At 51.3% G+C, this 17,032-nt stretch overlaps 1 protein-coding gene across 3 annotated transcripts in view; it reads right to left on the bottom strand.

Annotated features, from left to right (window-relative positions):
* DPP6 (dipeptidyl peptidase like 6) overlaps positions 1 to 17,032 on the bottom strand; it is a 980,810-nt gene that overhangs the window by 517,854 nt on the left and 445,924 nt on the right. Inside the window, exon 1 of one of the 3 annotated variants that reach the window (XM_027969055.2) lies at positions 5,303 to 5,693. The exons of the other annotated variants lie outside the window; for them this stretch is intronic. Coding sequence (XP_027824856.2) covers positions 5,303 to 5,359 — 57 coding nt within the window. The 5' untranslated portion in view covers positions 5,360 to 5,693. Of the gene's footprint in view, positions 1 to 5,302; positions 5,694 to 17,032 lie in introns of those variants that run through there. 3 annotated transcript variants of the gene reach the window in all.

Below are 17,032 nucleotides of genomic sequence, written 5' to 3'. Positions count from 1 at the left end.
TCATTGGAAAAGACCCTCATGCTGGGAGGGATTGGGGGCAGGGGGAGAAGGGGAAGACAGAGGATGAGATGGCTGGATGGCATCACCGACTCGATGGACATGAGTTTGAGTGAACTCCGGGAGTTGGTGATGGACAAGGAGGCCTGGCGTGCTGCAGTTCATGGGGTCGCAAAGAGTCAGACACGACTGAGCGATTGAACTGAACTGAACTGAGTACAATTACTGCCATCGTTGACACCTTCTGAGTCATGAAAGAACCATCTCTCCTACTAAGAAACTCTTAAGTAAGCCTTTTTGCACTTCTGAATACTGACCCTCGATTTCCTGGTTCTTCTTTCCCAGCTTCCCCCTCCCCCTCCTCTTCCTTCTCTTCTTCTCCTTCCTCCTCTTTTTAATACCACATTTGCCTTCACAGCAGTCGCCTCACATTGCCTCTTCTTTTAAGACAGTCACACAAAAAATTTACCTGTCATGATGGTCAAAGCGAGATCCTCTGTTTAAGTATCTTGTCCAACCACTGACAGAGGCAGAAGGCTGCATACAAAGAGCACTAGCCAGGGCAGGCCAGGCTGCCATCTACGTGTCCCTGGGAAGGCCGGCCCTCTCAGAAGTCTCAGCTCCACGCACTGTGTTTCATTTAGTCTTTAAAGTTCATTTGGCTGCACTGGGCCCTAGTTGAAGCACAGGAGCTCTTCGTCTTGTCTGAGGCATGCAGCATCTAGCTCCCTGACCAGGGGTCACACCTGGGCCCCCTTCACTGGGAGTGTGCAGTCTTAGCCACTGGACCACCCGGGAAGTCCCGCCATGCCTGTTAAGGCTCACTTTATAGCTGTTTGTAAAATTCTCTTCACTTCAGAAAACACTTCTATAGTGCCATTATCATTACAAACAATTAGATAATTTTTTTTTTTTTAGGTTTAGTCTTTTAAAATTGTTTATTGAGCTGAAATTCACTTAACACAGAACAAACTATTTTGACAAGTACAGTCGGGCGGTATTTAGTACACTCACAAAGCTGTCGACCATCACCTCTATTTCTAAGACTGTCATCACCACCAAAGAAAATTCCAGTTACATTAGCAGCCACTCTCCATTCTCAGCAGCCCTTAGTAACATCCTCGATCTAATCTAACCCATCAGTCCACACTAGGTCCCAGGGCCCATCATTCACTAGGAGAAGAGACGCATGGGGCCTACATATTAGGACTTGCGCAGCTCAAAGAAACTGAGAAGCAACAAAAATAACCGTCACCAGCTTCCCTGGGGGCTCAGACGGTAAAGAGTCCACCTGCAGTCCAGGAGACCAGGGTTCGATCCCTGGGTTGGGAAGATCCCCTGGAGGAGGAAATGGCAACCTACTCACCTCTGGCAGGACTACCAGAGCTACCAGTTCTCAGATCAAGGGAAGTTACAGAGGTGGTGACTGAACTGAACAAAGAGCAAAAGATTCAGGCTTGTCCACAGGACACAGAGTATTTCCATATGAAAAGAGATTTTGCTGAAGACTCTTAAAGAAAAGGGATGTTTGCCTTTATCTGTGAGATTCCTCAGCCAAAGAAGGTGGAAGGGATCACAGGATGCACTGTTCCAGCCCTGGGATTCTGTGACACATGAGCCCTGCCGGTGTGCGCACGCGCATGCGTGTGGGTACGTGTCCACACACATGCAAATACGGAGTCTGCATCCCTGTTCACTATGTGAGGAACAGAGTGTCCCGGTTGGCTGGAATCATGGAGACTGAGCCTGCGGTCTCCTCTGTCTCTCAGCAGCTCCTGAGATGAGCACTTTCCAACTTTAAGTCATTTGATGCGAGGGTAGTACAGTTTAAAAAGGGAGAGCAAGTACCTTAACATAGTTCTCTAAGGTAGGATCTAGTTTGTGAGAATACGCTAAGTCAAATTAGCCTCTGATTTTTCTACTTCACTTTCGAGGCCAACCTCTGGGTACATGTGAAGCAAGGGTGCTGGCCAGGGTGGATTCTGGTTTCACCAACACGCCTCCGTAACACCTGACTGGCTTCAGAGTCAAAGGGTGGATTTAATTCCTTCAGCTTGAAAGATGTATTGTTTCCAAGCATCTCTGGGTTGTTTTTATACTTCATTTAAAAATAACTTTTAGTTTTCTAGAAGTCTGTCTCCCATCTCACTCCAATAGGTGCATCACGGGTGCTCACTCAGTCATGCCAACTCTTGGCGACCCATAGACTGCAGCCCGCCAGGCTCCCCTGTCCATGGGATTTCCCAGACAAGAATACTGGAGCAGGTCGCCATTTCTTTCTGCAGGGGATCTTTCCGACCCAGGGATTGAACTCGCGTCTCTTGCATTGGCAGGTGGGGACTTTACTGCTGAGCCACGTGGGAGGCCTAAAATACGTCACACAGTTTCCTAAAAAAAAAAAAAAAAAAAAAACCTCCTCCTACATATTCATCATTTTATAGTAACAAACTGGTAAAACTCAGCAATCTCTAATTAACAGGTAAAATCAATTGGTTATATGCTATTTCTTGGATTTTTTTTTTCATTAATCTGCAGTAATCCTCAACATAAAAAAGCTAATTCCAGCTGCCACCCATGTGCCTGGCTCCCAACTACCAAGGCTCCCAACTACTGCAATACATCTGTTAGCGTGCTGAGAAGAAAGTGGTCGTCTATTGCAACAGCCAGGAATGTGTAAGCACCATGCCACGTTAAACCCGCATCCTTGGTAACGCTAAGAGTTCCAGCCAGGAAGCAATGCTTGATGATTTGAAGGCAGTCATGAAGGTGGCACAATGCAACACAGCCGAAAGATCTCCAACCCAGCAATCAAACCGCAGACCGGCACCCATCCCTTTCTCTCTCCCCAAAGAAACTGGATTGTATTTCTCCCAGCCTGGGTAAGGGGCCATCCCCAAAGCATCACGAGTGAAAAAGAAGAAAATGATATGAAGGAGTGGAGGAATCATTAAGAGCTCAAAGCACAGAAACAGCTTAAATGTCTTCTGAAAACTGACAGATGAGAGGAATAAGAAACAGTCTTCATGAACTAAGTATTTCATTCTCCTCCTTGTTTCTGGACTAGCAGTTAAGATTTTAACCAATGTCCCCCAAAGGTATATTTATTGCATTTCACTTAAAATTTTTTTTTACTGTGGGCCATTTTAGAAGTCTTTTATTGAATTTCCTACAATATTGCTTCAATTTTATGGTTTTGTTTTGTTTTGTTTTTTTGCTATGAGGCATGTGAGATCTTAGTTCCCTGACTAGGGATCGAACCCATGCTCCCTACATTGGAAGTCTTAACCACTTGTCTGCCAGGGAAGCTTGTGGTGTATTTATTTTAGATGCCGTACCTCCATCCTCCATCCTCATTTTGCTTCTCCTCCCCTAACTCCGCTGCTGACCTTTTATTTACTGGACTGTGGGCTCTGGGAATTCTTCAGAGTCAAGGCGACACCACTCTGAGAAGAGTGGAAAGGGCTCTCCCAACTGCCTGGGCTGAGACAGACTCTTCTGGATGTCCCACCAGCTCCCAGAAGCCAGGTCATGCCAGTGGAAGTCTTCCACAATTACAGCATGTTCAATTATAAGGGATTTCCCAAGATAAAAAGTATAATATCAAACAAGGGCTTATCCGTCCTCCCAAACCCACACCCTAATGAGACATTTCCAGGACTCTGGCTTGTGAAGGTATCAAGCAGAGTGAGAACAGAACTGAGCAGGAACCATGCACCTCCCTTTACGTAACAGCCTGGGCTTCTGAGGGCCCGCCCTTGGTTTAGACCCATGAATAGCGATGCACTGGCCCCTGGTCCGAGATGCTACCCCAGCCCTTGCTAGAAGCTGGAGCCCGGGGCAGGTTTATTTTACAGCTAGTGAGGAGGAGCTCGGTAATAAGAGGAAGCCCCATCAGTCACTGGAGGTTGATTCAGGGTGGACACGTTACTTTATTGAACAGATACCCCGGAGGAAGGCTTCGTTTGCCTCGTGTGAACCTGCGTCCATGCTACACTGAGCATTAACCCTCACACAAGCTCGCCAACTGCATAGAAGGTTTCCGAGACATTCATAATGACAAAATCTTTTTCCCAGAAGAAATGAAACTGCACTTAAGTTCTGTAGATGACGATGATACACCCAATAAGACGGTCTCATTTTTAATGGAAAACTGGGATTTGAGGAGATGACCAACAACAGGCAGTTTGCACTGCATACTGAACAGACCCGAAGTTGCCTGCGGAAGGTCTCTGAAGAGTTGACGATGGGACTGTCACACGGTGCCCCCCCAGAGAGGCTCTTTGCCTTTCTGAACTCTAGAGGGGTCCCCTTTCTTAGCCCCAACCCTAGCAAGTGACAGCAAACAACACCCCTAACACACACAGGGAGACTCGGTGCTGTGGATTCTCCAAGCCTGAGCGAGCTGCTCTGCCAAGCGACGGGTATCTCCCAGGATCTACTTTAACGACCTGCCCGACAAGAACTAAGCACTGATTAAAAGGTAAGAACCCTCAAGATCTTCTGAGAAGAGAATTACTCTCTAAGAGCTTGCAGGCTCCCCTTTATTCCTTGCGTTTCTGCAGACACTGGGCCTCCTCGGGGCAGAGTGAGCGGCTGTCCCCTGCCACCTGGGGACACCAGTGCAGTCCTGGCCTTCCCTGCCAGCCCTTTAACAACTGCCACTTCTTAGCCGGGGCCCCTCTGGTCTTAACAGGAGCATCCTCTGACTTTTCCAGCTGGGAGTGTCTGCACTCTCTAAATGCCAGGATGAATAGCAGTGATCTGCTAGTACCTTCCAAAATACTAGGGAGGAGGAGAGCAGGAAAAGGGGGCACAGGTATCCGGAAAAAAGTCCTTTAAGCAGACCTGGCATGTCTTCTCGTGCTTTGTGTTAGAACCAAAGTAAAGTCCTGTTGGAGGGTCATGAGCAGCTGAATTTGGGGAGAGGGCTGTGCTAGCCACTTCCTGCAGCCCCCCTCCACCCCACCTCCCCAGATTGCAAAGTAGCCGGCACCCTTCACTGACAGGCTACATTTGGCAGCTCTGAGAGAGGCCTTTGTCAGCGGTGCCCACACATCAAGTTTACCTCTCCAGATGCTCCCCGAGCCCATGCATTATGGATGGACTAGGGGTCCTTCAAAAATAGAAGCGGGGTGGGAGGACAAAGGCAGTCCCTGCCGGCACCGGCGGGGCTCTTGATCTCACGGCCAGCCCGGGGCTCAGGTGGCTACAGTCGTGCAAACACACAGTCATTCAAGAGACGTAGCACCCGCCACCACCCCCTCTCTCCGCCTCGCAGGCACACGCACCTCGAGCCCAGCCTTACCTGCTCCTGCTGTTGCACGGATTTACCCGAAGCGCTGGGCTCCTTGGCTGTGGTCATGGTCCCCTGCTTCAGGGTGCGCGCCGGCTCAGCGGCAGGTGCGGTCTGAGCGGGAGGACTTCGGGGCCCCCAGAGTCCAGCCGGCCGGCGGACTGGGGCTTAGTCCATACTTCCCAGAGCCAACGGCTGCTGGAGAGGGGGTGGAGGGGGAGGGAGGGCGAGTGGGTACGGCCGCCTAGTTCTCTCTTTTAAACAGCACAGAGCAGAAGCGGGCGATGCTGCGCCTTCGCGGGGCTTCTGCAATTAGCAACAGCCTCTGCAATCGCCACAGAAACAACGACCACTGCTTAGCAACCGGGCAAGTGGTGGCGCGGTGCAGGAAGGGGACCCGAATGATGCGCGCCGCTCCCGCCCGCCTCCCGTGGCGCACGGCGCATGCTCCGGCCGGCGGCGGGGCGGGGAGGGGGCTGGGGAGGGGGCGCCTGCGGGGAAGGGGAGCGGGGATGGGGGAGGGAGAGGGGAGGGGCCGCCGGCTCCGGGTCTCGTTGCCAACCTGTGCAGGTGGCCGGACCTGCGCCCCCGGGGCACCGCTGCAGGCAGGTCGCACCCGGGCGGGGGGCGCGAGAAGGGACCACGCGGCGAGAGGCTTTGTTTGTCCCTCTGCCAAGCGCAGGGCCTCTTGAGGAGCAAAGATGCCCGCGGGCATCAAAGAACAGCTTCTTTTCTGTTTGCTTGGTGGGATTTTTCCGGCCGCTCCCCCCAACCCCAACCCCGCTGCCCCCACCAAGAACACTAGGCGTGGCAATCTTGGCCTTTATTTTCCTTAAAATTCAGAAACTTAACTATGGTCTGTCTTTTTAACTCAGAGAATCATCTGTTTCTCTGCGAAAATCAACCAGGACCTCAAGGGTGTCTGATGGTTAAAAGCAGGAAAAAAAAAAAGGAAAGAAGCTGGTGATGACCTTATAGGAACTCAAGGGCTCCCTGCTCTGTCCTGAGCTCAAGGAGAGAGAGGGGCAGGGGTGGCCGGCCTGCTCTGGGGCCTCATGTCCTTGAGCTTGGTCCTGACCCTGGGCACACAGCACCCGCTTGGCTGCTGCCCCTGGGTGGACCGAGTGGTTGGTGGAGAAGCAATGCCCAGTGGGGACTCTGGTGGCGCTGAGCTGTGGCCTGCAGGTAGGGACACCTGTGCTTTCCAGGCTCAGGTTTCTGCTGCCCCTGTGTGTGACTGCCCACCTCCCAGCCTGGAGCCTCTGCCGCCAAAGGGCTTCAGGCCTTGGACGCTCACTGGCCTGGGGGAGCGTGGCCATCACCCCCAGCCCTGAGGAAGTGCTTCCCCTGGGCTCCAGGCGGTCCTGCCTTTGCCCCTGTGAAGCCAGTGCAGCATCTTGCAAAGAGAAGGCAGAGTAGAGCCGTATCCAGTTGAATGTGTTAATAGAAGACTTCCTTGGTTCTGCTCCTTCCCTGACTCCCTGACCCCATCCTACTATAAATAGCAACAGTGTGATCCAAGGCCCTGTGCCCTTCCCTGGAGGGGAGGGTCGAGCCCTGCTCCTGCAGGATTGCGCCCCCCCCCCCCAACCCACAGCCTGAAATTCAGCTCTAAGCGTTTACTTGGCACTGATTCCAGAAGGTCAGGATGGGCAGCTGGGAGCTTGGCTGGCTCGGCCAAGAGTACAAAAATGGAAAAGCCCCGTGTGAGAGCCTTGTCGCACAGTCTGGCTTCGGTTAGTGTTGTGTTTATCTTATTTAGACATCCCTGCAGGGAGGGGGGTTTCTGGGTGGGAACAGCACTGGTGTGTTCCCGATGGGCCACATCCAGGGGTTCCGGAACCCAGCGTATCGCCGGTGTGGGCTGTGGGCAGTGTGCCAGGCTACACAGACACTCAGGGGGGTGGTCGCTCTGGAGGGGAAGGGGCGGTCACTGTGGTGTGAAGTCCCCAAGCAAACCGGCCATCACAGCCGCAGCAGCTAAGACTCAGGAAGGAGGTCAGGGGAGTGGGGTGAGCAGCGCCCCCTGCCCTAACACAGCTGGACCTGGCAGCCCCAGGGGCACCCGGGCTGGGAGAGACCAGCAGCCCGTGCGGCAAAATGGTTCATCGCTGAACATCTCAGAACTGATCTGTTCTCCCGGGTTTCCTCTTATACTGGAACCCCTGGGGTGGGTCACATCTTACAACCACCATCAGTTCACGTCTCTGACAGCATCCACCGCTGACTCGCAGGGTCCATGAACGCCACCCAGCACCGCTGTCCAAGGACGGGACGCGAGCTGGGGGAGGAGAAGGCAGAAGGTTCCCAGGGCCCTGGGTCTAACCAAGTGGGTGGCACCCCAAGCTGCTCAGCTGTGTCTGCTGGGGAAGGGCGTGAAACCCTCAGGGCACTTCTATTTTACTTCTGAGTAAAGACTGTAAATGCGATTTTATATCTAAAATGAATATGGATATCATGCAAAGTTCACACACACTTGCGAGATTATACCTGATCCTTCAAAGGAGTCTCCTGCTGGCCCCGCAGCCTCAGATCTCTTGGAGCTCCCCGCCCCCCAACACACACACCCACCTCCTCCAGCTCCTGTGTCTTCATGAGCCATTGATTGGGAGGAAAAGCTCACAAAAGGCTGCAGGATGGACAGGCCAGGTGGTGCCGCTCGGAACCTTTCCGTGGGCTTTTCTGACACCAGGTGCCCAGGGCCCAGCTTTTCTGCATCCTTGGCTTGGACCGCTTTTAAAAGAGAAAGGGCAGGACTTCCAGCCGAGCCAGACGGCAAGGATGAACCCGGAGGACGTTTCACTGAGTGAAGTAAGCCAGTCACGGAAGGACAAATACTGCCTGACTCCACGGTTATAGAGGAGTCTAAAATAGATTCACAGAAGCAGACAGTGGAATGGTTCTGCCAGGGGTGGGGAGTGGGGGGCAGCAGAAGCAGGGAGTGGCTGTGCAGTGTTTACAAAACTTCTATTCTGCCAGATGAAGAGGTTCTAGAGCTGCCGTAAACACCCGCTTCTGGTTAACGACCGTGCGTCGTATGCTGACAAATCTGTCACCTGAAATACGTCAGAGAAAAACAAGCACCGAATCATTTCAGTCATACGTGGAGGACAGCAAACAAACAAAAATAAATCAACACAAAGACACGTAGTGACCGAGAACAGAGCAGTGGCTGCCAGAGGGGAAGGGGCCGGGGGAGATGGATTCAGGAGGATCGAGTGGACGGAGGGAGACAGTTTCCGGTGGTGAGCACCCTGCAGGGGGCGCAGAGTCCAAACACGTGGTCCGCACGCAACATGCTGTGTTACAAGCCCCCGCTACTGTATCTCAGTAGAAACAAATCTGTGGGGATTAACAGACACACAGTACTATATTCAAAGTGGATAACCAACAAGGACCTACGGGACAGCACAGGGAACTCTACTTAATCTTTTGTAATAATCTATAAGGGAAAAGATGGCATCACCGATTCGATGGACATGAGTTTGAGCCAGCTCCAGGAGCTGGTGATGGACAGGGAGGCCTGGCGTGCTGCAGTCCATGGGGTCGAAAGAGTCGGACACGACTGAGCTGAAGTGAAGTGATAACGTAAGAGACTGAAAAAATAGATATAGATGTATGCATGACTGAAACACTCCTGCACAGCTGAAACTGCTGCTGCTGTTGCCGCTAAGTCACTTCAGTCGTGTCCGACTCTGTGCGACCCCACAGACGGCAGCCCACCAGGCTCCCCCATCACACCTGAAACTAACACACTGTAAATCAACCATGGGTTTCCCTAATGGCTCAGTGGTAAAGAGTCCGCCTGCCAATCAGGAGATGCAGGTTTGAACCCTGGATTGGGAAGATCCCCTGGGGAAGGAAAGGGCTACCCACTCCAGTATTCTTGCCTGGGAAATTTCACAGAGAGAGGAGTCTGGCAGGCTACAGTCCGTGGGGTCACAGAGAGTCAGATGTGACTTAGTGCCTAAACAACAACAACAAAAATCAACTATACTCCCCAAAACCATCACAATATTGCAATATTGTAAACTAATTATCCTCTAATTATTAAAAAAAAAGAAGTTATGGCAAAACCATCACAATATTGCAATTATCCTCTAATTTAAAAAATCAACTATATTCCAATTAAAAAGATAACAAAAATATATCTTTAAAATGTCTGTTCAAAGGGTAGATCTCTTTAAGAGAGAGAAAGGGCTGTGTTTTATTCATATTTTAAAATTAATCAGTATCCCTCTAGAACAAAAGCACCATGCCCAAGTCTATCCTTCAAGCTAAAGTGTGTCCTGCACACTTCTTTCGGAGCCTTGCTGCCTGCCTCAATGAGCATTAAGTTTCTAGCATCCATCCTTAGCAAAGGGACAGGGTCAAGGCTTCCTTGCCTCACAATACCTGCAGCGACAGTGGTCCCCTGGGGCTTCCCTGTGCTGGGCACCAAAGCCCAGCATGTGTGTGAGGCCGGCCCTGAAATTGCCCCACTTATGAAAGGAAATTGGCTTTTTGAGAATTTAAATATCACTCTCATCGTTAGCCAGCAAGTGCCCAACCTAAACTTGGGCAGGCCAGGGCTGGGGCTACCGTACTGCACTGCCTCGAAAGGCCTGCAGAGCAGAAGATGGAAGATACTTAAGCAGTCTGTGCCAGGAAGTACAGTGAGCACGGGACACCCATTCCCTTACTTGATCCTTAAAAACCTCTTAGACACACCCGGCATTAGCTCGCGAGGGCAGCCACAACAGAGCATCGCGAGAAGCCCAGGATCATGGTGCTGGTGCCTTCTGAGGCCTCGTCTTTGGTGGCCCTTCTGTGTGTACCCGACCCGCTCTTCATACAGGACACCAGTCATGGGGGATTAGGGGTCCGCCCAGCGACCTCACTTTATGTTAATCAGCCTTTCAATACCGTGTCTTCAGAAACAGTCCCATTCTGAGGTCCTGGAGTTACAGTTCAGCCCCTAATGTTCATTGTGAGCTCATTTCACTGATGAGGAAACTGAGGCTTGAAATGATTCTGCAGTCTTTCCAAAACCCACACAGGCAGTAATAAGCAGCAGAGTTACTCCAAGCAAGAGTAAGGTGCCTGACCAACCTCCCAGTATCTGCAAAGCGGCAGGCAGCTCAAAGGTCTGCCCTAATGGCCCACTCTAGGCAAGTCCCTGCTGGGGGTCCCGGCAGGATCCCAGCGCAGTACAGACTAGCCCTTCCCAGGCGAGTGTTCCCTGTGCCGAGGGAGGGCAGAGAGAAGCCGGTGTGAGCAGAGCCTCCTCCCGCAGCACACAGCAGGGGCCACAGCGACACCTGCTCCTCGCCCCGCTGGCTCTTCCCTGCCTTTGCTGGACACAGGCAGCTGAGCCTGGCGGAGCGCGGCAGCCCGCTGGCCAAGGAGGCCGCCGCCAGCTGCTCGCCCTGCCGTGTTACCCACCTCCCTTTCCCACTGGGCCCATCGCCTGGCACTACCAGAAACCTCTGAGATCCTGCAGGCAGTCTCCCTGCATGGACCCGGAGCCCCATAGTCCTGAGCAGGTGCATGGGGCTGGAGGCTTGGTCACGTGGGCGCCGTGCAGCCTGCAGCCTCCTCTCCCGTCCAGTGTGTCCCAGACCGGCGGCTGGCACCGGCTCAGCTGATGAGGTCTGCGTGCGCATGTGCGGCCCTGGGTCCTGCGGCAGCCCCAGGCCGTTCTCGCTCCGCTGATCTCTGCTCACTTTGCCCCAGGAGCCAATCAGCTGAAACAGCTTTGCCTCACGACTGGCCCCATCAGCCCGTCTTTACCAAGCACCTAGTATGTGCCGACGGCAACACCACCGACAAGAAGCAGGCACGGTAGCTGCCTTGTTGCTGTAAGGGGTCAAAATGGCCTTAGAGTAGGATCCCTGAAAATCTTGATTTTTTTTTTTTTTTTTTTTTTTTTAGCATTAACCATCAGCGAGAGAAACCAATTCTAACTTACAGTTCCCTGAAAATAAAAGTGAATATGGGCAGCAAGGTAAGATTCCCTGGAGAGTCCCGTCAGGATCCAAAGAAGTAAGTTTAGAAAAAGAGCTTATAGAGATACATAGAAAACTACCACTAGGAAGGACCCGTGGGTAAGTTTCCTGAAGACTGGATTTCTCCAGAGAAACAGAACCAATAGGGTGTGTGTGTGTGTGTGTGTGTGTGCACATAAAGAAAGAAGAAACTGAAGTTTCTCAGTCATGTCTGACTCTTTGTGACCCATGGACTGTAGCCTACCATGCTCCTCCATCCATGGGATTTTCCAAGCAAGAGTTCTGGAGTGGGTTGCCATTTCCTTCTCCAGAGGATCTTCTGGACCCAGGGATCAAACCTGGGTCTCCTGCATTGTAGGCAGATGCTTTACCATCTGAACCACCAGAGACAGAATCCAAACGTGTGTAGAAATGGCAACCCACTCCAGTGTTCTTACCTGGAGAATCCCAGGGACGGCGGTGCCTGGTGGGCTGCCATCTGTGGGGTCGCACAGAGTCTGACACGACTGAAGCGACTTAGCAGCAGCAGCAGCATACATATACTATACATATACATATACGGAGAGAGAGAGTGGCTACTCTCTTTTTATTTGGCTGTGTTGGGTCTTAGTTTTGGCATGCAGGCTTAATTGCCCCCATGGCATGTGGGATCTTAGTTCTCTGACCAGGGATTGAACTCATGTCCCTTGCATTGGAAGACAGATTCTTAACTACTGGACAATATGAGAAGTCCCAAGATTGGTTAGTTTTAGGGATTTAGGAAGTTGGCTCATTTGCTTGTGGGGCTTGCTAATCTGAAATCTGCAGGGTAGGATTGTGCAGGCCAGCAGGCTGGAAACCCAGGAAAAAGACCATCTGGAGGTAGAATTCTGTCTTCCTTTTGGGGAGGTTGGTCTCTTTTCTCTTAAAGCCTTCAACTGATTAGACAAAGCCCACCCACACTAAGGAGGGTAATATGCTTTATTCAGAAGTCTACTGACTTAAATGTTAATCACCTTAAAAAGCACCACTCCTTCCCAGCAACATCTAGGAGACCAAATGCTGGTACCATGGGCCAGCTTCATTGACACAAAATCAACCATGACAGGTGATAAACAGAGGTGACTGGCAAAGCGTTTGGTGAGGTGAATATTCTTAATTTACTAATACCGTTCTTCTCCTCTCCACTTTTCCCATCTTTCTACCTGAAATGTTTGCTACAATTTTGAATCATGAAATCCAGACCCTTCATGGGAGAAAACAGAAAAGCCATCAGATTCCTGAGCTTCTTTCCTCCAAATGTTTTATACAGAAGACAGACAGAGACTTCTCTCTTACATAAGCCACCATGACTTGGGTTTTCTGTCATGCACAACCAAGATGAGCCCAAATGAACACAGGACCAATTTCTCTTCTGTCTCCTCTTTTTATTACTCCTAGCAGTTTTGCTAGGGGTACCCCCCTAAAATTGCAGCCAATTAGGAAGAAACAATTGGAGAAGGAAATGGCAACCCACTCCAGTACTCCTGCCTGGAGAATCCCAGGGACAGGGGAGCCTGGTGGGCTGCAGTCTATGGGGTCGCACAGAGTCAGACATGACCGAAGTGACTTAGCAGCAGCAGGAAGAAACAGGAGCTGATCTTACCTATTTATTTATTTGGCCACGTGTGTGGCTTGTGGGATCCCTGACCAGGGACCAAATCCACATCCCCTGAAGTAGAAGCATGGAGTGTTAACCCCTGGGCTGCCAGGGAAGTCTCTGATCCATCTTGAGAGACCTGATAAATGTATGCTGGTTTCCAGATGTAGCAAATAAGTGAGCTTCTAAGTCAGGTCCCCCTGATCCACTTCTTATTTCATAAATAAAGTTTTACTGGAACACAGCTGAGCCCATTCACTCACACATTGTCTAATGAATGCTTTTGCACTATAGTGGCAGAGTGGAACTTGTGACAAGGCCATGTGACCTGTAAGGTATAACATTATTATCTGATGCTTTGCAGAAGAAGTTTGCAGACCCCAGGTCTAGAGCGACCCTGTTACTTGTCAATTACAGTTATGTGCCCTCACTCAGAATCACAAAATCAATAGGAAAAAAGCTGCATCCAAGTAGACCATTCCTTTGATTCCCTAAAACGAAAGACCATGGGAAAAAAATCCTAACAGTTTTTTGCCATCAGCCTCCTGTCTTCACCGGAAGATGAATGTTTCCACACAGTTCCCCTCTGGCACTGCCGTCAGAGAGTCTCATTTCTCGTAGGGAGACTGTGACTTGACCTGTGACCCGCCACTCACCCTCGCCTGTGTACATCCTGACAGCGTCCTCTCCAAAGGCCACAGCAGACCCATGGAATGGAGTTCACTGCCCTGGAAGCAGGAATCTCCCGTGGATCTGGGAATACTGAAAGCATTGAAATGGTTTGCAAAATCCATACCTCCGTCACCTAGAGTAAGTGTTTGATACTGCTTGTTTGGACAAATGAATGTGGTGTATTCAAAGGAATTCAATGACAAGTTTCATTTGAGTGATTTTCATCTTTCCCTAAAAGATGCTTCCTGCACTGATCATAAACCTTTACAAGGTAAGGTAATGCTACCCACTCTCCCTGGAGATGAGGCCACAGGACGCCTAACCTGAGCCAGTGTGTCCAGCTGTTGGAGAAGCCTCCGGCCCCGTGTTTACAGATATGTTAGTGCGTGCCAAGTGCTTTCCACGGAAGTCAGGAAATCTGCTCTCAGAGCCTCAGAGCCTAATGGAAGATGCAAACTTGTAGCAAATGCAGGTCTTCTGGTCCTGCCTTAGGAAGCACCCCCTGGTGGCTCCGATGGTAAAGAGCCAGCCTGCAGTGCCGGAGACCCGGGCTCCATCCCTGGGGTGGAAGAGCCCCTGGAGAAGGAAACGGCAACCCGCTCCAGTATTCTGGCCTGGAGAATTCCATGGATGGAGGAGCTTGGTGGGCTACAGTCTGTGGGGTCGCAAAAAATCGGACATAACTGAGCGACTGACACTTTCCCTTTCTTTCTCTTAGGAAGCACGGGGAGAAAGAGGTGGTGGTGGAGGTAGCGAGGGGGTTTGGAGGCAACCTGGGTGCCCATCCTCGCAGAGGGCCATGTAGAATGCTCTGGACACATGCCCGTCAACACTAAGCAGTGATGAGCAGCAAGGTCGTGTGCATACAGAGCAGCATGGGTGGATTACAAACACAGCGCTCAGGGCAAAAACTAAGAAATAGGAATGCATGCTGACACATGTACACACACACGTGTAAACACATTTACATAAATAATGTACACAAAACACACATGCCTATATCCATAAACCTTTTAACAGTGAAAAATGCATTCGTACAAAGATACGTGTTTTGCAAAAATACAAACTGAAAGCTACCCAGCGGACATGATATAACGTTTGCTGGTGGTGGGAGGGAAAGGGGGCTAGATTCTGAACTGGGAGGGAGGAAGAGAGGCAGAGAGGAGCGTGAGGCAAAGGAAGGAGGAAGGCCGAGGGGGGCTTTGCTTGGACCACAGATGACCACGTGACGTCAGCTCTGCCTCTGGGAACCTCAGCTTCCTCTCCTGCAAGTAGGGCGGAGAAAAGGCCAAATAGAATGAATGGAGAGGGGTCTGCCTGGTGGTCCAGTGGGTAAGAACTGTCTGCCAGTGCAGGAGACGTGGGTTTGATCCCTGGTCCAGGAAGATCCTATGTGCCCCAGAGCAACTCGGCCCCTACGCCACAGCTACTGAGCCTGTGCTCTGCAGCAAGTCAGTGACTCCTGCTCGCTGCAACTAGAGAAAGCCCGAGAGCAGCACCAAAGTCCCAGTGCAGCCCCAAATAAATACATATTAAAAAACAAAAGGGAACGGGTCACTATTCCCTTCTTCAGGGGATCTTCCCAACCCAGGGATGGAAGCTGGGTCTCCCGCACTGCAGGCTGACTCTTTATGGTTTGAGCCACCAGAGAATGCTTTCTGAAGCAGGACCAAAAGACATGCATCGAGAGTCCTCGGGAGCCCTGCACGGTCACTAGTACTATCTTAATTAACCCTCCCAACAGTTCTAGGAAATAACTAATTCTTAATTTATAGGTAAGGAAAAGGGGGATTCTGAGAGACCGGATCACTTGCCCAAGATCACACAGGCAGTGGTTTGAAGGATGGGCCCGGCGTGGGTCCACGTGTAAGTCTAACTCTCCACTCTGTGTAGACCCATCAGACTCCCTGAATTAGGTGTCCCCTGGTATGAATACCTTCCAGCTGGGAAATTCTACTGGGTGAGTCCAGGTAGACATTCAAGGTTGATAATCAAATCTGTGAAAATTGGCACTGTGCAAAAAAGTCTGAAACCGTCTCCCCCACACCTGGTCACACTCCGGGCTGTCCAATAGCAGCCTCGTCTCAACCGTCAAGGGGACCAGATGCAATACAAACTGTGTGGCATTTTGAAAAACTCATTTAAAAATGCATCTGCTCCATGCCAAAGTAGCTTAATTCCACTCCAATCGCTATCTTTCGCATCTCCCCCTGACCCTTCTCGTATCTTGAAACCTGGCCGAAGGGCACGGGCAATGTGGCACCCAGGCAGGTGGGCCACCTGGCACCCAGGCAGGTGGGCCACCTGAGCTGGCTGGTCACGGCTGGGCACTGCCAGATTCTCCCCGGGAGCCTCACACTGCCGGGATGACCTTGGCAACAGCAGCCCGACAGATGTCTTGGTGACGGTCTCTAATGGCCCCGGGTTGAAATTTCCAGGGCTGTTCGCAAGGCCCGCGGTGAACGAGCTCTCATGCTAGCTGGGTAACAGCAGGCGTGGAGGGGGACTCAGGTCTTCCCACTGTGGCACTGGTCAGTGGTGCCTCCAGATGGACATCCTCTAAGGAGCCCCTGGGCCATGCTCCGGGCACGCGTACCACCTCCTCTCTGGGTTCCCAGGACTTCTGCTCAGCCCCTGCCGTCTGGCCCACGTGTGGTTACCTAGCACCAGAATCAGGGTCAGGAAGAGCTCTCAGACCCACGTAGGAAGGTACACCTTATATAGCAAGTCCCTCCAAGCTGTTGAATTCTCCTGCTTCGTTTTCAACAGCAAATAAATAAGTAAACAGACTCCTGCAGACAATGCCCAGTGGAGGATCCGTCTGTGAAACCACTGTTGTCCAGCTTTGCAGAACGCATTCGACTTGGCTTCGGGGATGAGTGTAAGTGAGTGTGAATGACCCCCAAATGGGTCACGTCACGTTGGAGACGGACATAAGCCACGGCGATTACACTTGGCAACTCCTCTTAGAAGCTAATACTGAGCAAGGACATGAGCAGAGGAAGCTCAAAGAAAGCACGTCGTCCACCGAAGAAGGAGCACTAGTATCTCCCCCAACCCTCCAATCCGATGAGCTCCTACTCATCCTTCAATGCCCAGTTCAAATGCCGCCTCCTCCCTCCTCCCTAGATTTCATCTCTTGCCTGACTGTTCTCCCATCACAGCTTTTATGTCCCATGCTTGTGTGAAGTCTTGTTCATTATGGCATCACGGCCCACTTCCCCTTGCCCCGTTGTGGGTTTCTCCAGGGCAAAGCCTGGGAAGAATGAACTGCTACACATCAGTTAGAGGAATGAGCTTTAAGGTCAGAACAATTTCTTCTGTCCAAATCCCAGGTCCGTCTCACTCGCTGGCCATATGTCAGCCGCCGATTCCAGGTTTCAGCTGTTAAATGCACACACAGTAGACGGCTCCCAGCGCATGGCCAGGACTAAATGAGCTCAACAATTAAACCAGCGGACAGAG

This window comes from Ovis aries, chromosome 4, assembly GCF_016772045.2.
Source record: "Ovis aries strain OAR_USU_Benz2616 breed Rambouillet chromosome 4, ARS-UI_Ramb_v3.0, whole genome shotgun sequence".
Classification (NCBI taxonomy): domain Eukaryota; kingdom Metazoa; phylum Chordata; class Mammalia; order Artiodactyla; family Bovidae; genus Ovis; species Ovis aries.
This window is presented reverse-complemented; position numbering and strand designations above follow the sequence as displayed.